Source organism: Lates calcarifer, linkage group LG23 (genome assembly GCF_001640805.2).
Source record: "Lates calcarifer isolate ASB-BC8 linkage group LG23, TLL_Latcal_v3, whole genome shotgun sequence".
In the NCBI taxonomy this organism is placed as follows: domain Eukaryota; kingdom Metazoa; phylum Chordata; class Actinopteri; family Centropomidae; genus Lates; species Lates calcarifer.
In genome coordinates, this window is record NC_066855.1 from 11,491,323 (window position 1) to 11,518,029 (window position 26,707).

General features: G+C 39.9%; 7 protein-coding genes across 9 annotated transcripts; 2 read left to right on the forward strand and 5 right to left on the reverse strand.

Moving 5' to 3' along the window:
* Nucleotides 1–46: 46 nt before the first annotated feature.
* LOC108901701 (dual specificity phosphatase 29-like) lies at nucleotides 47–2,007 on the reverse strand. The gene is given in 5 exon segments (XM_051066504.1): nucleotides 47–471; nucleotides 1,149–1,242; nucleotides 1,244–1,373; nucleotides 1,450–1,644; nucleotides 1,803–2,007. Coding segments are annotated over 4 exon segments (612 nt in total). The 5' UTR covers nucleotides 1,632–1,644; nucleotides 1,803–2,007; the 3' UTR covers nucleotides 47–265.
* Nucleotides 2,008–3,739: 1,732 nt separating this feature from the next.
* Nucleotides 3,740–5,070, reverse strand: LOC108901702 (dual specificity phosphatase 29). The gene is made up of 3 exons (XM_018703304.2): nucleotides 4,754–5,070; nucleotides 4,314–4,531; nucleotides 3,740–4,181 (listed from the first exon to the last, which is right to left on the reverse strand). The coding sequence occupies exons 1-3, from the start codon at nucleotides 4,879–4,881 to the stop codon at nucleotides 3,979–3,981; spliced, it is 549 nt and encodes a 182-aa protein (XP_018558820.1). The 5' UTR covers nucleotides 4,882–5,070; the 3' UTR covers nucleotides 3,740–3,978.
* Nucleotides 5,071–6,139: 1,069 nt separating this feature from the next.
* LOC108901693 (dual specificity protein phosphatase 13) lies at nucleotides 6,140–10,098 on the reverse strand. Of its 2 annotated transcripts, XM_051066170.1 has the most exons (5): nucleotides 9,983–10,074; nucleotides 9,668–9,737; nucleotides 8,244–8,428; nucleotides 7,450–7,670; nucleotides 6,140–6,665 (listed from the first exon to the last, which is right to left on the reverse strand). In XM_051066170.1, the coding sequence occupies exons 3-5, from the start codon at nucleotides 8,396–8,398 to the stop codon at nucleotides 6,433–6,435; spliced, it is 609 nt and encodes a 202-aa protein (XP_050922127.1). In that variant the 5' UTR covers nucleotides 8,399–8,428; nucleotides 9,668–9,737; nucleotides 9,983–10,074; the 3' UTR covers nucleotides 6,140–6,432. The 2 variants fall into 2 exon arrangements, with proteins under 2 accessions (XP_050922127.1, XP_018558777.1); XM_018703261.2 differs by lacking the exon at nucleotides 9,668–9,737 and having other exon boundaries at nucleotides 9,983–10,098.
* A 396-nt stretch (nucleotides 10,099–10,494) lies between these two features.
* LOC108901691 (dual specificity protein phosphatase 26) lies at nucleotides 10,495–13,551 on the reverse strand. 2 transcript variants are annotated; one of them, XM_018703256.2, is made up of 3 exons: nucleotides 13,304–13,551; nucleotides 12,866–13,083; nucleotides 10,495–12,298 (listed from the first exon to the last, which is right to left on the reverse strand). In XM_018703256.2, the coding sequence occupies exons 1-3, from the start codon at nucleotides 13,429–13,431 to the stop codon at nucleotides 12,087–12,089; spliced, it is 558 nt and encodes a 185-aa protein (XP_018558772.1). In that variant the 5' UTR covers nucleotides 13,432–13,551; the 3' UTR covers nucleotides 10,495–12,086. The 2 variants fall into 2 exon arrangements, with proteins under 2 accessions (XP_018558772.1, XP_018558773.1); XM_018703257.2 differs by having other exon boundaries at nucleotides 12,866–12,949; nucleotides 13,304–13,443.
* Nucleotides 13,552–14,417: 866 nt separating this feature from the next.
* Nucleotides 14,418–16,775, reverse strand: LOC108901727 (dual specificity protein phosphatase 13-like). Its single transcript, XM_018703339.2, has 3 exons — nucleotides 16,039–16,775; nucleotides 15,723–15,940; nucleotides 14,418–15,586 (listed from the first exon to the last, which is right to left on the reverse strand). The coding sequence occupies exons 1-3, from the start codon at nucleotides 16,185–16,187 to the stop codon at nucleotides 15,393–15,395; spliced, it is 561 nt and encodes a 186-aa protein (XP_018558855.1). The 5' UTR covers nucleotides 16,188–16,775; the 3' UTR covers nucleotides 14,418–15,392.
* A 10-nt stretch (nucleotides 16,776–16,785) lies between these two features.
* Nucleotides 16,786–22,224, forward strand: LOC108901726 (sphingomyelin synthase-related protein 1-like). The gene is given in 6 exon segments (XM_018703338.2): nucleotides 16,786–17,896; nucleotides 17,898–18,286; nucleotides 18,973–19,068; nucleotides 19,207–19,324; nucleotides 19,415–19,565; nucleotides 20,378–22,224. Coding segments are annotated over 6 exon segments (1,227 nt in total). The 5' UTR covers nucleotides 16,786–17,728; the 3' UTR covers nucleotides 20,683–22,224.
* A 673-nt stretch (nucleotides 22,225–22,897) lies between these two features.
* LOC108901718 (voltage-dependent anion-selective channel protein 2) lies at nucleotides 22,898–26,654 on the forward strand. Its single transcript, XM_018703327.2, has 9 exons — nucleotides 22,898–23,054; nucleotides 23,619–23,690; nucleotides 23,818–23,867; nucleotides 24,482–24,634; nucleotides 24,726–24,778; nucleotides 24,872–25,099; nucleotides 25,207–25,357; nucleotides 25,629–25,686; nucleotides 25,787–26,654. Exons 2-9 carry the CDS (start codon nucleotides 23,624–23,626, stop codon nucleotides 25,876–25,878), a joined length of 852 nt encoding a protein of 283 aa, XP_018558843.1. The 5' UTR covers nucleotides 22,898–23,054; nucleotides 23,619–23,623; the 3' UTR covers nucleotides 25,879–26,654.
* Nucleotides 26,655–26,707: the final 53 nt, after the last annotated feature.

Here is a 26,707-nt window from a genome sequence, read left to right on the forward strand (position 1 = left end):
TGCTGTGATAGGACTTGTCTGAATGACTTGTCTGGACACATATTAGTTGAGATTTAAGTTGAACTTGACTTTAATGACTTTTAACTTGTCTTGAAAACCCAGAGACTTGGCTTTTATGTGTCTCCAGGTACTTGAGACTTGACTTGGTCTCGTCTCAAATTACTTGAAACCCGACTCAAGCTTGTCTCCTGACAACTTGAGGTTTGACCCGAGCCTCAGCCTGCCCCCAAGGCTCCACCTGCCCCGCGACTCTTAAAATCATTCTTCATTCAGTGGAGTCTCTTTTCTCCAGGAGTTGCATGTCCAGCTCTCTCAGCTGTTTCAGGAAGCCCCAGTTGGGGATGATCCGCCTGCATTTTTTCACATGCTCAATGGCGTCGACCACCGTCATGTTCTCGCAGATCATGAGGTATGCGAGGAAGAGTGTGGCGGACCGGCTCCTTCCCATCACGCAGTGCACCAGCAGTTTATCTGTAGATGAGTCACACAATGAAGGACTTGCTACTTGTACACATTTTTAAAAATCAAATTAAAAGGCCAGCTCACCCAAATAACATATAACTTTTTTTTTTATCACTCTAGTGGTATCTATCCATACAGAAAGTTCTGGTGTCATTTCATTTTTATTTTCAGGTATATCTATGACTGAGATTTCCGCAACCAAATTTCATTTGCGGTTCTCAAAAGAAGCAGTGTCTCAGATAATCCCGCAGACCTCACTCTCGCAGCCCTCATGAAAACAACAGCATTCAACTGTCAGAGTTGCGGATAATCCTTAGAAACCAGGACATTATTGCTGAAAAAGATGGATTGATGTAGAGTTTTTTAAATCTCATTTTTCGTGGCTTTGAGCTTCACAAACCGAAATTCCCCTCATGCCTTCATGCAAGGGCAGAGGCAGACGTTTAAGGGCAAATATAACAAAAACCCAGGCACTTATAACAAAAATTGAATCCCTACTACCTCAGTACGATAAAGGTGAACCAGATTCCATTTTTGGTTCTCAAAGCATTAAAAATCTATTGTAAAAATCGTGGTGTTTTTTAGCTCTTTCTCTTTATACTCATTTGGTGGATCAGATGTCATAAAACTATCAGGTAGTCAGTATTATATGGGTGAAACAGCCCTTTAACTGTGCGTCATCTTACTCTGTGGATTGTTCAGTGTTACTTCTATGAACCGGGCAGCAGAGAAGAAATACTGGCTGAGGTCAAAGGTCGGGACGTCCTCTGCCACCACGCCGATAGTAGACGATGTCCATGTCGCTGTAGTAACCAGCTCCCGTGTCCACACTGTTCCACGTCCCCTCTGCCGCGTTCAAGACGTGCGTAATTCCCAGCCTCTTCAGTTTGCACTTGTCCTTTGCGGTCTGCCTGCAGGAATCCGTGAATAGTATTTTAATCCCCCATTATTTTATTCCAGCTTTATAATTTCATACTTTTTACTTACTCGTCCCCAATGTAGACATTTGGCCAGACCTCGTTGACATGAGTGTAAGCCACACTCCCACGGTTGAGGATTTTCTCCAGCTCATAGCCCCCAGGTGTGACATATTCATCCACTGGACTGGATTCCTCTGCTGCCTTTGTAACATTTATCTTGGTGCCAGTCTTTGACTTGTGAGAAGCCATTTTCTCACTGTGGCTTCCTTTCACACATGATTTATTAGCTTAAGGGGAAAAAGAAATACCACACTTGCTCTTTTTTTTCCTCTCTCCTTCCACTTTTCTCCCTCTACAATCATGACAAAAAATACAGTTTTCGTTTTTTGTTTTTCCACATGCATCTTCAGTACCACTCACCGAGAGATTGAAGTCCTTCGTTTTCCTACTTGAAAATTTGTTTTTCATCATTCTTGCAGCTTGTTGTGAAGCAGTCCTTAAAGGCAGAACATGGTAAGGTTTAATTCTGGCAGGCTCAAGTCAGGGCACAGATTGTATAACCGCTCTGTGACGGGCATCAAATGCAGAGGATATTTTTAGGGCTGTGATGTGGCGGGCCCCTGACCTTAGCTGCCACGTTCTCTGCCTGTGGGGAAAACTTCCACCCAGCCAGTCCCTGCCATCCACTTCTAAACACACAACTTTAATCTCTGCTGCTGGCAGGAAGCTGTGCTTATCCAAACTTTGCATTTGCCAAAGGATACCCATATTCACTGGAGTGAACAGGGCACTCTGAGCTTTTGCTCAGCTGTATGAGCGACTCCTGGAAATTGTGTCAGTCTCTTTTAGCCTTTCTGCATATCTACAGACGCCGGGAGAAACCGTGTAAGCGCTGCCTCGCAACACCCGTTAAGGATGTTCTGCATCTTCTGGAGCCTCTCGGGGGCCAAAAGAGAACTGAAATGTGTCAGACTGTTAGACAGATGAGGTTTTTCACAGGATGGCACATGTCTTTGATTCCCCGTTATATGATATGCATGGTCCATTCAGTGATCTAAATGCAAGCTCCCAAAGTGAGAGTGTGATGATGACTGTATTGCAGAATGGCTGGATGAAGCTGCTAACATGTCAGACAGAGTTTTCACACCATCAGACTCCTTTATTTTTCCCTCATATCTTCATACTCTGCCATCATTCATTCTGACAGTGAAATCATTAAACCTGTGATATCCAATTCCTTTTATTTTGACAGCATCTCTCTCTCTCTCTCTCTCTGTCTCCCAGCATGCTCTGGAGAGCATCTCTTATTAAGATGGCTTCAGCGTTTCATCTCTTTTCAAAGTCTGACCTGAATCTGTATACACGCTCAGAACCATGCTGGCATATTTTTGTCATCTTGTATCAAGCCTCTTTAGACATCACAGTTTTAACTGTACAACGCTGGATTGCAGCAGTTAAGACACAGTATTTTGAGAAATGTGAATAAATAAGTGGAGCATTGTTTATTTATAGGCAAACACTGTCTTTGTGTTGTTCAAGTGCAGCAGGGGTTTTGGCAGTTGTGCTGCATTTGTTTTAATGGTAGTGTTGTGTATTAGACATGAGCTTAAAGGACCATTCCAGTGTTTATTTTGTATGTTTCAGCTCATTATTTGTACTTTTTTTGACTGTTTTCAAATGCATGATGTACACTTTTTTCCCCCAGACATTTCACACAGCTGCAGTTTTAAATAATCTATGTACAATATGAAAACCAGTTTGAAGCAGAGCTGTTTTTAAGTGTTTTCTGTATGAAGTCATTGGATACAAGTCAAAACACAAGTCATTAATGACTGGTTTGAGTCATGCCCCAGGTCATTCAAGACAGGTTCAAGTCAAATCTGAGGTCAGGTCCCACTCAAGTCTCAAGTCATTTGAGACAAGTTTGAATTCAAGTACAATGTAAAGTCCCAGGTAATTCAAGACAAGTCAAAGTCTGGTCCGGGCTCATTTACGACAAGTAAGTCTGAAATCAGTCAATACAAGTCCAAGTCAAGACCCATGTCCTTCAAGAGTAGTTTGAGTCAAATCTTAAGTCAAGTCCCACTCAAGTCCCATTTAATTTGAGACAAATCCAAGTCAAGTCTCAAGTCTATCACTGCAAGGTCTCAAGCCACTCAAGACTAGTTCAAGTCAAGCCACAAGTAATCTGGTCAAGTCAAAATCAAGTTATAAATCAATCAAAGACAAGTCCTAGTTAAGTCTAAACTATTAAGTCTTTAGTCTCCATAAGCAAGTTGCGAGACAATATCACAGCATTTGAGCATATTCCTCCTCAAAGCTGTTCTCAGCAGCCATAACAATTTAATGTGAATATATAATATATCAGTGTTGTTTATTCATTACAGTTTCTGGATTTTATCAGGTCAAAAAAATCTATTTGAGAGGCTGTTTAAAGTTGAGTTTACAAAGTCTACATTTACTTTTGTTGGAGTTACGTTATTGTTTTGAAGCGATACAGCACAGATCGGCACAGTTTGCTAACTGGTCCTTTGACATTCAAGCATTCACACTGGAGGAAAGGCTCTCCCATGGCTCTTATCTCCACTTCTTGATATTATGTCCTCCTCCTCTGCAGGGCCAAGGATGAGTCCAGGTGTCGGAGTTGGTTCAGAAATCCAACATTTGGAAGAATGTTTCTGTGCTTGCGAACAACCTCGACTGCCTCCACGAGGGTAAGTCTCTCTTTGATCATGAGGAAAGCCAACACGAGAGTCGCTGAGCGGCTGATTCCTCGTGCACAGTGGACGAGCACCTTACCTACACAGGCAATAAACAATCACATTTTTAGCTTGATGATTTATTTTTTTTTCTCAGTATATTGTTCTCTGATACACAGTGATATTGCACCCACAGACTGTTGTGCTGTCTTTTGTTTTCTGAGGCTCCTACCTTTCCGAATCAGGGCGCCATGAATGAAATCAGCTGTCTCAGTGAAGAATGGGCTTAAATCAAAATCTTTACAGTCTGGTGCTTCTACTCCATGATACAATACGTTGGTGTCTTTGTAGAAGTGCGGCCCGGTGTCAATGTGCCGGGGGCCATCTGCAGCATTCACCACATGTGTTACTCCCATATTCACTAACAGGGTTTTATCCTGAGCTGTGGCCCTGTAAACGACACAAGAGATGATACAAGAGGATACAGGACCCCCCCCCTGTCTGCGAACAGCACTGTAAAGCATATGTTTGCAAATGCATCACTGGTGACTCAAATGTACAGATTTTATATTTGTCCCCTCAGTTGGCCAAATAGAGGACTTGTTTGCAGCAACAGTTTCACAATCAGATCACCATGTTGCAGCGGGGCCCTGAAGTGAGATTGTCACTTACGCGTCTCCGATATAGAGGTTGGGCCAAACCTCGTTGACAGCTCCGGTGGGGCGTCTGTTCGTCAGCAGAAGGCCGAGCAGATCGCAGGTGGGCGGTGTCTGATACTCTGGCCCCTCCTCTGGACTCATATCTGCATCTTTCACTTTGGTGTTGTTATATAATTAACACAAATTACGCTCAACTCAACACTTACTAACTTTCCCAAATACTTTCTGTTCCTGGGTGGAAAATTTGAGAGAGTTATTGTGACTGTTTCGCTGGTTTTTCTTCCTGTAGGCATTTGGAGAGGGAACTGCAGTAAACATGAGTGTTATTGGTGCAGCTTGCTCTGTTTTCCATCTGAACTGGATATCAGTGTTGTTTAGAGGCTGAGCCCCGCTGGAACGAGACAGCTGAAGATGCCAGAGTCTGGGCAGGAGCAATGTGGACTATTTATTCCTCAGATGGCTATGACAGAAGCCAGGCTGCCTGTGTTGTGACAACTTTAACTACAGAACCACAGCAGTGCTTACAGTTGTAATGGTGTAAGTGATTCAAGTGGGGAGTTTTTGTCAGGCTTCCACACTGAGTCGGTTTGAACCACATCAATTTGTACTCATACAAGGAATTTAAGGGAAAATGTTGGTTTTATTTTGTCTTTTAATTTTAAACAACAAATCATTTGAAGACTAAACCTATAATTAATTTATTTTACAGAAAAGACTGAGCATACATAGGGACATAATGTAGTGTTACTACTGATAAGAAACTTAACATAGCCTAAGGTTAAACTAGTGTAGGTTATTAAATTAAGCTTCATTAAACAATTTCAGCTCAAGGCCCATTTAGTAGCTATTTTGGAGATTGTGGTCATATCATATGATTTTTGATAGTATCTGTTATGGAATAATAGATGCTGATGTTTTCCATTTTTTTCAGAGGATTTTAAAGGTGCCCTGTGATTTTTTTTTAATTTATTTTTTTTTGTAGGTTAACAAAAGTTTACACTCAATAACTGCGTGTAGTCTAGAGGTTTAACAACTGTGTTATCAAAAACCTTTTTTTGCAAGCTTACAATCTTCTTCTCTGCCTTTGTTGGTGCATTGCTTCACTTCTTTGCTCCTTACTGCCACCAAGAGTCACTGAGTGGAGTAGCATGAAACAAGTGGCAGGAATGTGTATCTCATAGCCCATGTGCTTGTACCCTCACCATCCTCCTGCCTGTGCACAATACAAACAAAACTTGACCCCAGGGTACTTTTAAAGGACTTCTCTGCTAGATCGACTCTGAGTTCATGCTTGACCTTGGGAAGAGTAGTTGACAAAAACAATATAATCTTTAATATTTGTTCTTTCTGCTGGTTGTGTTCATTGTGAAACAGTAATATGAGATCAAGCGCACAATAATGGCTCTTTAATGTGTTTTTATTCATTTGTGGATGATAATTGAGATATGTAGACAGTGACTGATAAATTCATTATCAATTTTGGTCAGAGCAGTGTGTGTTTATAACAATAAAAATAAGAAGTTACAGGTTTATCTTTTAATGTAGTACAGGATACTTAGAATTATTCACAAAAAATGGAATTCATCTTACAACTAAATTAAAACACCTTCTTACGTATCTTTTAGTTAAAAGCAACTTCAAACTCAAATACTGACAGGAGGCGACATGGTGATCCAATATCATGGACTGATTTTATCTCAAGTCCGCCCACTTCGCGCTCCAGCTTCTCAATGATCCTTGGCAGTGCAGCTTTTTGTCCAGCTCTCTGAGCTGCTCCAGGAAGCCGTCATTAGGTGAGATGTTTCTGTTGGCGCTGACAGCTTTAATTGCATCCACCAGTGTCATGTTCTCATGGATCATCAGATAGGCCAGGACCAATGTGGATGAGCGGCTGAGACCCATCGCACAGTGGACAAAGACTTTACCTATCAATCAGTGGCAAACATAAACTCAACATTATTTTTCCTGTGTATCATTTCAGAGCTCAGCCATCCCCTCAAGGCTCCCTGTCTGTATTAACAACCATGCAATGACTGGATTATTGTGGTGAACTTTATTTTAACTGTCTAATTTATTACTCCTCTGTGGATTAAAAAACCATGCACATCACAGAGAAGAGTACTTCTAACTCCTGACTAAAAGTTTTCAACAATGTTGCAACAAATGTTTCTACACACGGTAATCCCTGGTTCCTTATCGGGCTTGAGGATTAGGGCGCAGAGGAGCGCGTAATTGAACTGTCTTGGCGTCTGTGTATTTCTGCCGGGGATTACTGTAGGCCCCGCCACACACTGGAGCCCCCGATCAGCCAGCATGTGAAGGAGGAGGCCTCATCTTATTACTGTCATGTCAGATACTGACTTCACTTTGCATAACAGGCCAGGCAGGCACAGGCCACAAACATAATTGTGTAATTTCCATGTCCAATAAAAGTGTTGCTTACAAATTACCAGGGCAATCCATTTAAAACCAATTTTCCTGGCCAAGGTCTGAGCTTATGAGAAGATTACCGTGGGGGAAAGATATTAGCTTGATATTATGTTTAGTGTTTGATTTGCATTTTAATGACTAATACAACTGGGGGCTGCTGTAATGGGAATTGACTGACAAATGTTCCTGTACCTTGGCTTGCAGAGAAAAAAAATGTCTTCCCCAAATTAATGTGTAAAAATGATGAGAAATACCTTGAGCACAGTGAGAGCTCCTCACCTGTGGGCGAGCTCAAAGCGCTCTTGATAAAATTGGCAGCTGGGTAAAAGAAGGGACTCAAGTTAAAGGACGGCATGTCAAAAGCTTCCACTCCATGATAAGTGATTTTGGTGTCTCTGTAGAAGCTTTGCCCTGTGTTCACATTGAACTTCCCATCAGCAGCATTAAGTACATGGGTGATGTGGTGAGCTTGGAGAGTCCTCTTGTCTTTGGCTGCATACCTAAAGAGAAAAAGCATAATTAAGCTGTCAGAGCAGGTAAATGAAAGAGGAGAAGGGAACTTGAAAGCTTCATTAATGAAAGGTACTGAGTTGTTTGATTGATCAAAGCCTCATGGCAACCAAAACAGCTGTACTACTGCTAACTTCTTACTGAGGAACAACGTGTCATTTGTCAAACATACAATACTGCTTTTTGCCACTAGGTGGCAGAAACAAGCACGATGTTGTTACACCAACTGTTAGCAAACAGTTGCTATTTTTTCAGCAGAAATTAATTAATTAATTAAAACAACGTTAGCATTTATTTGGAGTCGTGTTTGTAGCCACCCTGATAAACGCATGTCCAATTTTTAGTTTGTGTTTGATCTTCACCAGATGATGATGCAAATAGCTGGCTCCGTAACTGCTAAATACTCCATTATGTTTACCAGCTTTCCTTTCCTTTCCTTGCAATGAGCTGAAAGACCTTAAAATGCTCCAAAAGCAAAGCAAAATAAATCCTTCATTAGCCTTACTGTAAAGTGGTACTGAAAAAAATCTGATTTTTTTTGTCATTTTATGTTACAGTCTCACATGTCTCCAATGTAGATCCTGGGCTGAACCTCATCCAGATGGTTGCTGGTCCCTTTCTTTGTCCACATCAGCCTGTGGAGCTCTGAAGCCAGGGGGGTCTCATACCTGCCGTCTGCCCCCTCAGGGCTCGCCAGGCAGCTGAGGCCTCTGGGCATGTCTGGATGCTTCACTTCTGCTTTTACAGCCTGTCACATAGAGGTACCACATATTCGTATTCTAACAGAGTTTAACTGACAGCATCGGTTATCGCAGTGAAATTTGGACCACACTGAGTGCTGAGAAGCCATCAAAGGGTCAGAACTGTTGGGTTTCTTCTTTACTTTGCTCATATAGTTAAAGAGAGGATTTGTAAATACTCTGCTGATAACTTCTAATAGGCTGTATTGAAGTGAGGGCAACATCATAGGGTAGATATAAATACAGTAAATACAATGTGGGATTGTATCAAGGATTGTTAATTAGAACACCGGGTCTACAGGCCTACAGCCATTAAATATAGACTATAATCATGCCAGTAAATGCACTCCACAGCAGCAAAGGACTGTAAGAGCACATAATTGTAAGATGACCTTATGATACTCTCATTATTTTATCTACAGTTCAGTAGCACTTGGTAGACTTATTTATCTCCAGAGATACAGAAAATTTGTATTCAAGGCTTATAAACATCAGCTTTTCATTTCCTACAGGCAAGTCAAACCTGTGCATTTACAATTTACACACTGGGCTTTAGAGAGACTTATACTATGCATACTGTATACATTAGCATCCATTTAGGCGGCTGTGTGATTCTGCTCCAGGCTGGGGATGTACAAGTGTTGTGTATGCATTGTTATAGCAAAGAAACCGATGGCGGCTCAGCTTCTTATTTGCATTCTGCTGCTGTATGGAGACATAATGTGGCACTCAGGGTTTGGAGACTTATTGTTGTGTCCGCAGGGATGAGTCATTGAGACCAAATCTGTTTCAGTGACCTTTTGTTAAGCTGCCGTGGCATATGGAGGTGCACTCAAACATCATGATGGCTTTATCCATCTCTGCATGTGCATGGTTGCATGTGTGTCGCTCAGAGCATGTGTATGCAAGAAAAGCTGTGTCTGACCCGGCGTATGCTCCATGCATATGAGTGTGTGAGTCTTGAAGGCAGAGCAAAGTGTGTCTTTGCACAAGTACAACATGTGCCCAGAGTACCTGGAGGCTCTTCTTTCTCCTCATTGATCTATAAGTACAACCCTTCCCTCCCTCCCACAGTCAGGGCAGAGAACTGATTTCCCTAGTGCACATGTTGAAGTGCAGCGCTGCTTTCATAGCCTCCCCCCTTAGGCTAACCTGTCCTTCCTGCTCTACTTCTGTGTAATTAAAGATGCTATGTATGGGAAAGTGCCCACGGTTAACACGGAGGGCAAATAAAAATGGCTTTTTACCTCCTCTGGGCCTCTTCTTGGTGGTTTTATGAATTACACTTCCCTGTTTAGCCTTTTGGATGTGGTTCGTCTGGATTTGTGAGCAAAATTAATAAAAGAAGAAAGCGTAATCCATCAGGCAATGCAGTATCATCACAGTGCATACTCATTTAGAAACATGCTTTATAAGCATGTTTACCTTGCAAAAAAAAGGTACAAACTACAATAAATCAATACACTGTAGTTTACATGTACTGTGCATGTTAATAAATATTTTCCAACATGGACTTCTATCTGCAACAAATCCATAAGAACACATTGTTAATAGACACTTGCCTTGGCTGGAAACGTTGCTTTTTCAAGGTCTCTCTGTAGAGCTACATGTAGGTCGACAGCACAACTGTCTGCGTTCTCCTTGGTAATCTACCCTGCAACCTTTTTTGCTATTTTAACATCTGAATCTCAGCCCAAAATAATTCTGGCATCATCTTCTGCATTCCTTAAAGGTTACCCGAGCTGCCAGCACAGGAGGGAGGATAGGACACTGCTTTTTCAATAGCAAGAGAATTAGATCAGTGCTGCTGTACTTGAGCTTAAATCTGACACAGTCTTTACTGAGATTCTTCTCCACAGTGAAATGTGTTTTTTTGGCATTTGGTCGAGTCAGGAGTTTCTGATCTATGTATGTATGAGGATCATTTAATGAATGAATGCACAAAAAACGATTTAAAGTTTGCCTAGGTTTTAACTTTTAACACTTACAATTCCACTATAGACATAGTCAGTACAAGAACTGGATGTCAAAAAGAATTACTCAAGTGTAGAAAGATGAACTTATGTGAACTTCATTCTTTGCAAAATATCCTATAATTTATTGTATCCTTTTACCTGTATCCCATTGAAATATCCACAGAAAAAAAAACCATATAATACAGACCAATACAAATCATGTCATATTATTCAGTGCAGTTTTCCACATACTGCTGTTTCTCCATTACAATAATCAGATGGGTTATTTGCAATGAGCTGCTCAATTAAGTGCTGATACTGTGTGTATACATGTGCACTACATGTGTTGGCATTGTAAGGTTGAGAGGTAATCATTCATAACAGATAGAAATCATAGCTGTCAAAATCTTCTGTCTTCTGCAGATGATTCAACAGATTATTTCCTGAACAATCAAAACACCTGAAATCTTTTGATGCACAGTACTTGTACTTGATGAATACACCAAAGGAATTTCATACAGTGAACGCCGTTGATGGGTTGGTCTTGTAAAGAGACAGATGCTGTAGATTGAGTCCCGTTTTGAGTTTGAATGTTCACCTGCAGAAACATTTTCTGACTTTTCAGAGTCATCTACAGAGTTTACTAAAATGTGATGCTTTGTAAAACATTTTCCATAAGACATTTGGTCCATTCTGCTGTGATACAATCAGAGGTGCCTAAGAAAAAGCCATCTTACAAGAATAAAAGGTAAAGACATAGTTCAAGACATAAGTAGTCATAACATCTAAACATCATCAGCCCTCTTATCTCCATTTTCTCTTCATATTAGACTAAGTTTCTGCAACCAAACTGTCTTTTTGTTAAGACATTTGTTTTTAACATTACTGTCCCCAAAAACATTAAAAAAGAAAAAAGTGTATAAGCCATGTTAGCAGGTGATGAGGTAATACAGCTCAATACAAACCAGACAACAGAATTCGATTTTGAGACAACTTTGCAATTCATTTTTAGATCCTCATCAGTCAATCAATTTGGTGCAACTGTCTTGTCTGATGTGTACTTCAGCCTCAGCTATACTGAATGCTAACACATGTTAGCATGTTGACATGCGTCATGCATGTTAACAACTAGCCTACTGGATATGAACATGACAGCATGCTAACATTAGCTGATTAACATGCTAATGTTAGCACACACAGTTTAGTGTGTTAAAGTGTATAGTTAGGATATAAAGATGCTAATGTTTGACATGTTGGTGTAACATGCTAATATTCAGAGTATTATATTCTGAAGCAGCAATATGTACAGAAACATTATTTCATGGTATTAAAGAAAGCAGTGTGTGTGCAGATTTTGCCTCTGTAACATCTAGCACAGGCACGTTAACATGTCGAGATTTAAGGTGGTAATAGAAAACTGAAGGATGAGTAATTAAAATACCTTGGAGTTATGTGTGCGACTTTAAGATATTTTTCTTTTTCTTTTTAAGATATTTTCTTTTTATGTTTAACATGCTAACATATGATATATCCGTGTTAATCTCAAAGTACAGCTTAGTCTGACAAAAACTGAGGTGAACCAAATTTCTCAACAGGCCACTGGCTGTAGAAATATTTCAGTCTGGACAGTTGGACCAATAGGCTGACCTCATCACCATCCTTAGAGGCCATGCAGCTGTGTGGTAAAAAATATATATATATATATATATATTTACAGGATCTGACATGTTTTCTTTTTTCTTGTCAGCTGAAGATCCAGATCCAGCAGCAAAGCCAGGAAATTCTTGTTGGGGTAGATGGCTCTCTTCTGGATCAATTTCTGCAAAGCCTGTTTGAGTGAGAGGTGACGGTAGATCATGAGGTACGCTAACACCAATGTCGATGACCGGCTCATTCCCATTATGCAGTGCACCAGAACTTTCCCTGAAGAACAGACAAGATGAAGGGAGAGAGAGCGTGTGAAGGAAGGATTAGTGAGAGGCCTCAGTCTTATTAATATCATACATGACTGCTCGTCTCACGCTGTGGCCTTTCTTTTCTCCTGCTGTGAGCTAAAAATAGAGCCCACAATTCATTGCCTTTGTTCATTTAAGGTCCCTTTGCAGACAGGTCCTGACTGTCTCTTTAATCCCAACTCGTCCTCTGCTTGATAGGTTCTTTGAAAGGTGCCATGGTCACATTATAGACTTAAATTCTGCAAGGTAAGACCCTTATTATTACTGCTGGCTGAAACTACACTTACCATTACAAGCTGTGTTACATTGTGGTGACAGGTGACATTGAAAGAACAGCATGATGGGAGAATTTGAGTGGATGGGTTTAGTAGGGATTTGTGAAATGAAATAAAAATGTGATGTGCAGGAATTTTTAAAAGGTACAATATTTTTGCAGTAAATTACTCAATCTTTATAGCTGCTTTATTCTATAATTAAAATTCACAGTGCAGAAATATGATAATTCATGTGAAAAAGAAGCTTTGGGGAGTCTTACCATCAGGTGACTTCAGAGCTTTATGAATGAAATCAGCTGCAGGCTGGAAGTAAACATCCAGATCAAAGTGTGTCGAGTCATCTGCTGGAATGCCACAATACACAAAGTCGTTGCCATAAAAGCTTTGGTTCCCTATGCTGCCACGCTTGGAGTGAGCAGCGTTTAATACATGAGTTATACCTAATTTCTGCAAGGCAGCCTTGTTTTGGGCTACTGCCCTAGCAAGACAAAGAGACAGAAAGAGGTTCAAGACTTATGTGAAGGCTAGGCATCACAGCACAATGTCTTTATGTTAGAGTAATACAATATTTGGCAGGAGTTATGTCAAAGGTAATGACCTTGGGAGACTGTTTAGCATTAACAGTAACAGGGTTCACGTTTCCTCTCAAGGCAAACTCATAAAGTCTGGTTTAGATTTGAAATAAAATGTATACTTACACATTCCCTATGTATATGTTTGGCCAGACCTCGTCAATTTGATTAAGATGTAGTTTACATGAGTCCAAAACCCTCTGCAGATCCTTCACAGTTAGATATTCTTTTCTCTTGCCTTTCAGGGCTGACATTTTGAGTCCAAATTCCCCTTCTTGGATCGACTCCTGGTCCAAATGTTTGTTGTATTAAAGCAGTTCCCGTCTACTCCGGCTCAGGTTGACGTGTAGGAGCAGGTGTTTATCTGCTGTCACTGGACAGTTACCCAATTTAGTGCTTAACCTAGCGTGTAGTCTTACTCGTGCAGAGGGCAGAACAACACACGGTGCAGCCTGGGCTCTGCTTTTCACACCACTTTGGGACTCTGATTTAATAAGCCTCAAACAGAGATGAATCATTCCATAAAGCAGTGATAATTGGATGTAATTATGGAGAAAATGTATAAGTACACGGCATGACAGAAAGTGCACTGTAATGCAGCATTTATTGAACAGAAATAACATAACAGCTTCATGCAGCTAGTTCACTGCTCTGACATAAATATCTTGTGAAAGCAACTTGGATGAAAAGTGGGAGGAAAAAAAAAAACTTTGCCATTGGCTGCACATGACATCCAAACAACATTCACACTGCTGCAAATGTGTCTATTAACCCTCCCATTATGTTGCAGGTCAATCTCACCCATATCAGCTTTTAAATTGAAGAAAAACATAATTAACCTCTCTTTTAAGCCATGAAATGTAATGACTTTTCTTCATTCGAGGTCATGAATGTATATGTAAAACGTGGGTGCGATTATGTGTTGTAAAATGTCAGTATTGTTGCATACAACAATACTGACATTGTTGTAGGTCCAGGTCAGACCTGGAGATCTTTATTGACTGATTGCATTGATTTTGTGAAGTGTTGCTTTTGCTTATTGATGAATATATAGTAGTGTGTGTGGTGAGGCCAAAGCCCACCTATACTATGTATAGAAATGCACACCTGTGACAGCTGGTTTCTGTGCATATATATTGTATGTAAGAAGCAGTTTTCTAAGCATTTTATGCATATAATAACACACACTTGACAATGAGATTCAGAAGATTCAATAAGACTAGTGTGAGCCAGGTTGTCTCTAAAGACAGTTCTATGTCTAATTCACAAGATGTAAAAGACCATGGAAATCTAAAGATTTGCATGTTGTGTGGTCACCTTCACCACAGCAAAGCTAATACAGACTGTGAGATTTTAAAAATGTATGTATTCTAAAAAGGTCCAGGCCTACAGTGTTGTTGAGTGCTTAAATATGTGACATAAAATTGACATTTGAGCTTGAAGAAAATAACTCCATACATAGCCAGTCTCATTCCTCAGGCACAAGGCTAACTCACTCACTCACTGGGTTCTGCCTTCTTAAGAGACACAATGAAACCAACATCACATGTGGAAAATGGATGAACACAAGACTGAGTGTAAAGCCATGCTGGCAACTCGATGAGCCAACATGTAGTCACAGCAGCACTTTGGATGCTAATATGCTCACAATGGCATGCTGATGTTAAACTGGTGTACTGTTTTACCATGCTCCCCATCTAATAAATGCTAAATTGGAGGGGTTAAAATGAAGTGGCACCCGAGTGATCTAACAAAAACATACAAACTCTCTTGAATAAATTTAATTATTTTATTATTTAAAAAGTTGACATTTTGTGCACAAAAACATTACCTAAGTCTTGATGGTTTTTTTTTTTTTTTTTTTTTTTTTTTTAATGAATACACCTCACGGGTTGATTTGTGCTGCAACATAATGGATGTAATTTTTCTTCAACATAATACAAAGGTTCAATGAGTCATCCTCAGTCTTAAAATTGATTCTGCCTGAGTTTGATTACACTGATCTATTAATATAAGGATCAGTATCTATTAGTAGCAGAGTCAAGGAAAATACATTTGATTTAGTATAATTCTTGAAACAAACTAAAGGCAAAGTACAGCATCTCCCTCCACTGGCAGATACTGCATCCTTCATTTGCCTTGAGGAGAACAGGCATTCGAGGCACTGTAAGTTAGGATATCAGTTCATTTTCATATTTAATTCACTGACGTACACTCATGATGTCTTGCGTAGTTTCACATCTAAAGCACGAAGCTGTTTAAGGAATCCTGTGTTTGGAAAAATCCACCTGTGCTCTTTGACCTTATTGATGGCCTCTAGTAAGGTGTAATGGTGGTGGATCATTAGGTAGGCCAGGACCAGGGAGGCAGATCTGCTCACTCCGACTGCACAGTGGACAAAAACCCGAGCTGGTGAAGAATGAGATTACAGTTAGCCTAAAGCATGAGTTAAATCTGGGATTTTATTCACAGTTAAGATGAGTGACTTGCAGAGAGGCCTGCACATAAAAAATGAGTGACATTAAAGTAGCATGATGGTATTTACCACCAGTCATGTCAAGTGCATTCCTTATATACTCAGCAGAGGGAAAGAAATAGCGAGAGAGGTCAAAGGACGGTGAATCATCTGCAGGCACTCCATAATATTCAACAGTCGATCCATAGAAGTCATGACTTCCTTGACAGTGCATCCTCCCATGAGCTGCATTCAGAACATGAGTGATCCCCAGCTTCCATAGACTGTAGCGATCATTGGCCACTGACCTGTACACAAAAGAAACATTATAAAAAGGAACACTCAGAGGGAAACTCAGTCTAGGGTTATTTTTATATTATTAGCTGTCAAGAACAGTTAGACTTACATGTCGCCAATGAAGAGGTTAGGCCAAACTTCATCCACATGATTACCAAACCTTTTTCCTCCATACAAAACCTTCACCAACTCTTTCACAGAAGGAGTGGCAGGAGAAACTGCATTATTTTCCTGTGGATTATTCATTGTTGACAGCATGCATATTTATTGTTGCCTACATAACAAACTGCTACTCTGAAACTCTTCATTTGTATAATTTCGTCTCCCAACATTTATTTTCAAACTCTGTTGAGGCTTTACTACAACCATATTGGTACTGACAAGGACAGGTGCCCGGGGTCTAAAATTAAAACTGTGACCTATATTTTAAATCGTTGCCAACCTCCCACCTTAAAGGGTTTATAAAGTACATCTGATTTCCTATCACGTTTTCTAATTTTGTGGTCTTTAACTGCACAAGGAAGTATTTGATTTTCATCATAACAATCCCAATATAGCAGAATTGAAGACGCTGCAGTTCCTATTTCCACCAGTAGGTGCCACTGTTGGCCAGCTAGAGCCAATCCCCTTGAAACAGATTTTACGTGCGCAGCTATTGCGGACATTACCACCTTGTGTTGTTAACAGTCATGCTAACCAGCGCGAAGCCAGGGCGAAATGATTTCCAACAAGCCCGTGTTATCGCAGCAAACGCTAACACGATTTCTTCAGATTATTGTGAGATGCCGTTTAGCTAGCTTGTTGAATTAATAAGTTTCCGCACCGTCTTCTGTTACATCTCAGTCCGGGTGAGTGAGTGTAAGGCGCACGTAGTGATAAAGCTAGCGTAGCGAATAGCATGCTAGCTAACGTTAGCTGGAACTGAATTAGCCTGCTGGGCTGGGTTGTTGTGATATAGGAGAGGATGCTCGTGTTTGCTTTAATGTCCACCGTAGTTATACCTGTGGTTACATACGCTGTCAGCTGCCAGATTGGCTTGATGTCTTACAGAACACTGAAAGAAGTTAGAAGTAGAATTAGCTCGTGGGCCCATCTTATTGATAGCTACTGATGTGGGTTATTGTCAGTCATAAAACCTATAGTGCCTTTGGATCATGTAAAACCTTGGCATGTAGGAATGCTGGCATTGTATGGATAGCCTCATAATCCTGGGAACAGATTTTAGGGAAAGGCTTTGATGCCACTTGCCACTGGTTTTAAAATGAAACGAGAGTTGTTGTCGTTTAATATTGTAGGTCATTGCCAGCTATTAATCAGATAGAGGATATTCACTGATAATTCATTGGTACATAACTAGCACAGAGGCCGTAAAGTCACTGTTAAGCTTAGGGAGTGTGCCTGCTCCTTCACCTACATTTTTAGGGTGTGGTTTCCCCTGTGCAAACTTATGGCAAATTCTTGCCAGTGTTTGCCTCATATATTTGCTCAAGTTCTGGATGCTCAGCCTTCCTGTGAAGCTTAAGAATTGTCTTGTATTTGTTTATCACTTATAATTTTGTCACAAAGTAAAGTTATTTTCTGTCTATTTTGCAGTCTTGCGTGGTGTGTTAGGAATTCGTACTGCTGATTCAGTAGAAATAAAGTGTGCCTAATAGCGCCTTCTTCTCCTTGAGATTCCTTTGTTTGTCAGGGAGGAAGTCAACAAGGAACTGATACTGGCAGTAAGGGAGAGTTCAGTTATTTGAGTTGCACTTAGAAATTTTAACATTCTCTTCTCCAGCCTTCAGAGAGAGGAGGAAATGACCCAACTGAGTGTCCGCCGGTGGACACCCAAGCACGTCGCCAAGTGGCTGAAGGAAGAGGGCTTCTGTGATTATGTGGACCTGTTGTGCAACAAGCACCGACTGGATGGCACCAGTCTGCTTGCCCTCAGCGAGTATGACCTCCGATCGCAACCTCTGGAGCTCGAAGGTGCTGGGGGACATCAAGCGGCTGATGGTGTCCATCCGCAAACTTCAGAAACAGAATATTGACGTGTTGGAGGAGCTGGGTCTCCCCTTTGACGGCCACTCTCCTACAGGCTCTGGGGGCAGTTTGGACTGGCTGTGTAATGGAGACCCGGGAAGAGACTGTGACAGTACTGACACAGCACCAGTGGGAGAGGAGTATCACCAGTACACTAATGGAAAGTACAAGCAGCAGACGAGGCGTCTGGATCCAGAGTACTGGAAGACAGTGCTTAGTTCCATCTATGTGGTGTTTGTGTTTGGGTTCACATCCTTTGTCATGGTCATAGTGCATGAAAGGGTTCCTGACATGCGCACATACCCTCCACTGCCAGATATTTTCCTAGACAGGTGGGTCTGTGACAGCTCACTAGACACTCTTTAACATTATTTTACTGATCTGTTCCTCAAAAACAAAAACATTAGTCAACAGTGAAATGTCCAAAATGGAATGAAACATAAATATGTATTTTTATCAGATGACAGAAGATCACACCAGATGGGGGACAGTATAACTGCCCTACTTCCTTGTAGCATGTTTCTATTATTGTCCTCACATATTCCTGATGGGCTAGCTTTGGTTCAAAGAGATCTTTGAAAGTTTTTTAAAGTGACCTACTTTGTAGTGTGACCTGTTGTTTATGACCAGCTTTGAGCTTTTCATGGAAAGTCTTCACTTATTGGGAGAGCTTATTTCAGGGACATGCCAGTATTTGTTTGGAGAAATGAAACATGCTGAGGCCAGTTATTCAGGCTTGTTACAAATATTTCAGATTTTGCCTCAATCTAGTAATATTAGTAATAGCTTAAGTGAATATTTTGCTATTAAATTATGGAAGTATGAACTTTAAAGATAGAAATAAGAGGAAATATGTAACCATTTAAGTAGTTTTTGGGCATTTTCCGCATGTCCATACGGTGGAATGTTTTTGGATAAATGATTAATAGCTTATTGAAATTGATGTTGATAAATTTTCTATTGATCTGTTAATCAACTAGTTGTTTAAGCACTGAACTCTCCCCCCCTTTTTCAATAGCGTGCCTAGAATACCATGGGCTTTTGCCATGGCTGAGGCATGTGGAGTGATCCTCTGTAACATCTGGCTCCTTGTTCTGCTGCTGCACAAACACAGGTAGAGTCCTGACAGTCTTTCAGTGTTGTCTATTGTCTGTACAATGTTGTCACTGCAGGGACTGTTCTGTGGGACACCTACAGTGTGTCCCATAAATCAAAAACAAGACTCAGGATAATTATTTCTCACGACATGTAGGTCCATCCTGCTGCGGCGCATGTGCAGCCTCATGGGGACGGTGTTCATGCTGCGCTGTATCACCATGTTTGTCACCTCCCTGTCAGTGCCAGGACAGCACCTGCAGTGCTCAGGAAAGGTATTTTGCATTGATCATATCTTGAACACCACATTTCTGCCTCTCTGAAAGATCCTGGTATTAACAGTTACACTTCTTCCCTCCTTCTAGATCTATGGTGACATGTGGGCCAAACTGCAGCGAGCTGTGGCCATCTGGAGCGGTTTTGGGATGACCCTAACTGGAGTGCATACATGTGGTGACTACATGTTCAGCGGCCACACTGTGGTCCTCACCATGCTCAACTTCTTTGTCACAGAGTGTGAGTAGTTTTTGTTGACACTGTCTAGCTGTGAACCATAGACAGACATTTTTGTCATGTTATTTACAGAGCCCCAAACCTTTCATGCTGATATTTAGTGGGTGAAATGAACTTGGAATAACTGATCCTTAAAATGTGTTCAGTTAATGATTTCTAAGTTCAAATTAATTATGTGGCCTATCCTCTAATGTTTCAAAGTAATGAAGATTTGAGGCATTAACCTGACAGATTTACAGGGACCTTGATTTTATATTTAGGTTTGTGTTAAATGATTATTGTATGATTAAAGCAATTATATGTATTTACTTTTTAGTTATATTTGTCTGCTAGTGTTTAAGTTCTGTTTGCAAATTCAGATCTATTTCTATCTATCTAGATTTTAAATGCTAATTTTTTTCATCTTTAAATCTTTGTGACCCAAGATTTAAATCCACTTAACACACAGTACAATGTGATACATGAGCTCTGTTTTTATTTTATTTAAAATGTCACAGTGGTTGCCAGATCTTGTCCATATCCATTCATAGTCATTCAACATCTTGAGAAATTATGAACTGTTATTAAAAGCTGTGGAAAATCAAAGGTTAAGTACTTAATCATGAGGAAGAAACCATATTTGGGAACACTGTCCCTTTATTGCCACACAGTGTTTGTCTTTGGTACTACAACTCAACAACAATTTAAAAAGTAGAAAATCCCAGTGTGAACTGAGCACACATTATCTTTCACACAGGAATATGTTATATTTCTGGTTGGTGTAGTATAAATCCAAATAAGCACTGAAAACAGTTCTTTCTCCTCCTTTTACACAGACACTCCACGAAGCTGGAACTTCATCCACACATTGTCCTGGGTTCTCAATCTTTTCGGCATCTTCTTCATCCTGGCCGCACATGAACACTACTCCATCGACGTGTTCATAGCCTTCTACATCACTACCAGACTCTTCCTCTACTACCACACTCTAGCCAACACCCGTGCGTACCAGCAGAGCCGACGAGCTCGCATCTGGTTCCCCATGTTCTCCTTCTTTGAGTGCAATGTCAACGGGCCCGTGCCCAACGAGTACTGCTGGCCCTTCTCTAGACCTGCTGTGATGAGGAGGCTGATTGGATAAAGAGCAGGAGCAGCAGCAGTACTTTCAGACACTACTTAACCTGTGCTGTTTTGTCTGCTTTGTCAAGTTGCCAACTGAGACGGTGTGTGATATCCTCATTAACAAAGACGACTGATGTCATCCTGTCAGCACGGCGGCCTGATGGGATACACAGAGCCATACCTTCTTATATTCTGGGACTTAGCTTCTCCTAACCTGATTCCCCTGCCACCATTTTAGGAGGATTAAACAAATTCTACAAAGCCCTGCAGAGTTACTTAAACACCCCGTTAACACTCTTGACGCTTGATTTGAAAACTGAACACAGTGGTGATATGTCTCATTGTTTGGTCACTCATTTTTCCTCAAACGAGGTATCATTTTATGTAGCATGAACTGCATTTTTTCGGTACCTCCCAACTTACAAACTTAGTATTTAGATAGCACATGATAAAAAGAAGCCACATTAAAAATTCTCAGGCAGCAGGGTACCTAATCCATCCTAGCAGTTTATCATTTCTTGTGAATTTAAAATACCTAATCATTTCAACGTTTGGATCTTGATTCTTGACTGAAGTCTTACCTCCCACTTTGTAATTTATCAAAACGTGACTCTGTGGACCACTGTTAAAGCAATATGTAAAGATCTACCTTACGCTAACGCTTTTTTCTGTTTAGCAATTTTCTTTTCATTGCATTGAGAAGCAGATGTTATGAAAGTCTTCTGCATTCCTTGAGATTATGCTTATATTCTGACAGTGTTACTAGATGCTGACAGAAAATCCATGGCTCATCATAAGATAAACTACAACATACACTGACTCCTTTTTTCTTATTGTTTACGTAGTCTGCTTATTCTTTACTAGACTTGGAAAGATACATTCAAGAAATGTCTACATCAGCCAAAAAATGTGGAATGAAAAAATGATGTGGAATGATTTTTTCCAGCTGTCTTAAATGTAATTCCATTTGCCAATTACCTGGAGTGTCACGATAGGTTTCTCTGTGTAGAAATATCTGTCATGTTTACTGTTGGATAGTTGTATAGTGCTTTTTTTAAATCGTCATACTGTGTAAATGACAAGACCCAAGTACCATTTGAGCTTTCCCAGATATTCCTTTGACATTGATCTGTAGTAATAGTAAAAAAAAAAAGACCCTTAAATTTGTAGGTATTTGTTTATATTAATTTATTTCATTTTGTAAATGTTGATAGGTATTTTTATATTTCATATACAGAGTTACAGCAACATGCACATGGAGAAAAACGTTTACAGTTGCTCTTAACAATGTATTTGTTTGAAACACAATGTGCTATTTAAGTGTAATGTTGATTTCAGATTGGCCTCTACATTTCATTGAGTGAAACTTGCCACTGTAGTAAGAGATGTTGTCATTGATTTGGTCATAACAACACGTAAAGAACATGAATACTCTGAGTGAAGGCAGGGAAGGCAGTTCATTGAGGAACAATGCTGTTATGTTTATATGCTCCTGCAAAAGCCACATAACTTGTCTCATGTCTCGTTCAGTCATTTCCATCATTAAAGAGCTGAAATCAAAGACCGGTTTCTTATCTTTTTTCCCACTTATTGCACAACCATATAATTAATGTGAGTTATAGATGATATCTTTTGTAGTCTTCAAGCATGGCCTATAAACATAAAGCTGGTGAAAGCTATTGTTTGCTGTCTATGTCAATAACTGTGTGGGAGTGGATGTATATCATGTACTTGAAACATGTTTGATATAAGCAGTGATAAACATTGTATCAGTAAAGAAAAAAAAACAACAACATAATTTTCTTTTAAGATTCTACATCAGATATACAGTATACCCAGGGAAATAATTTGGAAGCCATTGTGATTGTGAAGTTAGAGTGTAGGTTATCTTATTGTTAATTTTGCTAATTACCAACTGAATATTACATCTATGAGGTACTGTATAATTGTGTGAGATAACATATATATATAATATTTATGTTTTTATTTTTTCAAATGAGGTACAAATAAACAAACGTTGAGTAAAACCCTACATTAGCGTATTGGTTGCCATGGTGATTTAGCGGTCTTCCGCTTGCCGGTGTACTGATAGCACAAATATCAAATGGCGTGTGCAACTTTTGCAAATGTAAAGAATTATCTTAGCTGCTTTCAAACCAAAAAACAAATACTTGATAAACTGACCGAGAATCCCAAAAATGATCAGCTCACTCTGATTTCATACGGGCACAAAATAAGCAGCTATAATTTCGGGTCCTGGCAGCGCCGAGGTCAGGAGGGTGTTTGTTGCGGTGTCTCCTCCATATCGTCCTACAGCGAGCTCTGCTGCTTTTTCTACCACTTTTCTTATCTGACAAGTTGACAGCAACATCATCAACAACAGTAATATTAGTAAGTAATAAACCATATAATTACTTAGGTTGTTCATGTTGTATTTTGTTGGAATGTTAGTAAGATGTCTGTCAAACGTCCCGTTTGTTAGCCAGAAAACGCCCCCTACCACACTATCTATTTAAACTCCTTCAAAATATACTATGTAGATAACATTTCTTGTCACTGGAACAGTTTATTCCTGCTTTAATAGTAATAATTACGAACAAGCAATCTTCAGCTGCGTATGTATGTGATTATAAGAAAATGCGTCTGATTTCAGTTAAACTTTAACATTAATCCCTATAGACTTTATTAAACATTTTGCTCTGCAAACGACTGATTTGATGATTATATTCATATCTAAAAAACACGTTTCTGGTTACTGTAAGTCGACAGTAAATTATTTCAGACAGGCTTCCAGTCTAACCTTGACAATGGGGAGTGGTGACAACAGAAACTGAGAATAATGGACACCGTAGTGCAGGTGTTTGGCTGTAATAAGAGGCCAACATTTAACAGCTATTCATTAAAATTATGTTATGTTTGCCATCACTGACATTTGAATTTTTATTTTTGTGACAGGCATAATGGCAGTTCCTCCAGCATATGCAGACCTTGGAAAATCAGCAAAGGACATCTTCAATAAGGGCTATGGTAACTGGGAGCAAAATAAAATGTAGTTTTATAAGGGTGTATTTATTGACCTTCAGAAAACAGACTGGCTGTTTGAAATGCATTACCAAGGCCAAGAAGTAGTTCCTCTCTGTTCCTGTTCCTGCAGGTTTTGGAATGGTTAAGCTTGATGTGAAGACAAAGTCTTCAAGTGGAGTGGTGAGTTTAACTCTTGCTATAAATATACAGTTGTGTGATGTAGGTATTACCAGCTGATTTTAGCTTATCATAGATGATATGTTAATAGCATATATGTTGGCTGATTTGTAATTGCTGTACCAAAATACCAGACTATGTTTGTGGTAATTTGGAACAAACATTTCATAGTCTGAGACTGACAAGTTTATTTTTCAGCTGTGAAATCGTTAACTCAGTCCATGTCTTTGATAACCAAGTTGAACATATTGTCAGTGTTCGTTTATGATTCTTGTTTATGTTAAAACAGTTATATCAGCTTATACGGTGATATTAGTATTGACCTCAAATCAGGCTTTAGTTATAAATGTATTTTTAAAAAGTTTTTTTGGGGCATTTTGGCCTTTATTGGACAGTTGATAGTAAAGACGCAGACAGGAAACAAGGAGAAAGAGAGATGGGTATGACATACAACGAAGTTCCCAGGCCGGACGCAAACCATGGATGTTGTGGTTATGTGGCATGTCAACTACGGAGGTTCTCCATAAATGTATTTCATCTGTAAGTGATAGATGATGAACTTCTCCAACAAGTGTCATTTTCAGGTAGAATTAATTTCTTCTTTGTATTCACTTAAGGAATTTAAAACCTCCGGCTCATCCAACGTAGACACCAGCAAGGTCACTGGAACCCTGGAAACTAAGTACAAGTGGGCTGAATATGGGCTGACGTTCACAGAAAAGTGGACCACAGAAAACACACTTGGAACAGAAATTTGTGTTGAGGATCAGGTAAGCTGAGAATTCTGTGATGTTGCTCATCATCCCACCAGTGACACGAATGACAATTAATTGAGACTAATGTAATGATCTTCATCTTTAGATCACCAAAGGACTGAAACTTACTTTTGACACTACATTTTCACCAAATACTGGGTAAGCTACTGGAAAATCATGAGTTCAATCACTGCTTTAACAACACCCCTCTAACTTTGCTTCTTCATTTTTCATTTTCCTTTTATTTCATAGCAAGAAAAGTGGCAAGGTCAAGACGGCTTACAAAAGGGAATACCTCAATGCCGGTGTTGATGTAGATTTAGATTTCGCTGGTCCGACTATCCATGGAGCAGCAGTAGCCGGCTATGAGGGCTGGCTGGCTGGCTACCAGATGACCTTTGACTCAGCCAAATCCAAAATGACCCACAGCAACTTTGCAATTGGCTACAAGACTGGGGACTTCCAGCTCCACACCAATGTGTACGTTTTGAGATCAGCGAATATTTGTCGTATTTTGTCACATAAAACTGTAATACTGTCTTGCAAGTGGTGTTTCACATTTTTTGCTTTTGCTTATTTTCCCCTAGGAATGATGGTTCAGAATTTGGCGGATCCATTTACCAGAAGGTAAACGACAAGCTGGAGACTGCTGTGAATCTCGCGTGGACAGCAGGCAGCAATGGCACTCGCTTTGGAATTGCTGCCAAATACCAGTTAGACCCCAGTGCCTCCATATCAGTAAGTGCCTGTTTTAATATGCACTGAGGAGGTTATATTTACCTTTCTGTTTCTGCAGGATATCTCAACAGTGTGGTCAGATGTGGTGGAAAATTATGTCATGGGCTAAAGAGCAACTGCTTGATCTTTATGGAATTTTCTTCACATAATAAGAGGACATTTTTCTACTATTTTCTCTATTGTAATATTGTAGTGTGTTTTCATGTAGATCTGGATGCAGATGTGCTTATTGAGTGCTTTCTAGTTGCATGATATAATGCTTTTTCTCCAGGCCAAGGTGAATAATGCCAGCTTGGTAGGAATTGGATACGCCCAGACTCTGCGGCCTGGTAAGAACCATCTTTGCTTTAATGTACAGTTGAAAACACAGTCAGACACCACAGACCTTGATTTCATTTTTAAAAATGAATGCTAATGTTTTTATTCCAGGTATGAAACTCATCCTATCGGCACTGGTGGATGGGAAGAATATCAATGCTGGCGGTCACAAACTGGGCCTTGGCCTGGAGCTGGAGGCATGAGGATCTGCTCTGCCATGTCATAACAAAAAGAAGAAGAATATAAGCTGAATCTGACCCTGAGTGCTCCTGTCTGGTCAGCAACAGATACTCTAAAGAGATGAAGCCAAATTGAAAACACAAGTCGAATCCTCAAGCACTGTTACAATGGAAAACTTTCCAGTAGCCTCCTTTCATTGTGGTTACAATAACTAGTCATGTTTCAGTCACATGTATTTATTAATCAGTTACTCCTTGCGCCAATTTATTCTCCATATTGAAAGAAAACCCCTCCTCTGGGTGTTGAAACTTGGCTTCCTCAGTTTGACAATCCAGGAAAAAAAAAACCTAAATCAGAACCTTGTTATTTTAATGAAGTGTGATAATATAGAATGTAAATCTGAGCGGTTATTTTGCACAGTAGAATACCTACCTTTACTTAAGCTCTTTTTCCTTTGTTTTATTTGCACATTTTATTTATATTTTGGTAGTGATGTTCTGCCTGTTGGGAGGGTTGCTCCAACGAAATACGCTTATCAAGACTGGCTGGTCTTCACTTATCTTCCTAGAGAAGCTTAATTGTGATGTGTGGTGAGTTTTAGACCTCCACTACCTTAAATAGCTGCTTTTAAGTTGCAAGAAAAGGCTATGGGTTTTTATTTTCCTCAGTGTGACATGAGTGAAAGGATATCTAAGTGTATCATCCACTTTTCTTCCCATTTTGGAGGACTGTGACACTAATCAGGAAGCAGTTTGTGTGTTGGTGTGTGTCTACCTTTGCAATAAAGTCCTGAAATCAACCTTTATCCTCTCCTGAAATCTGTTTGGTTGAATAATGATGCATTCAAACACA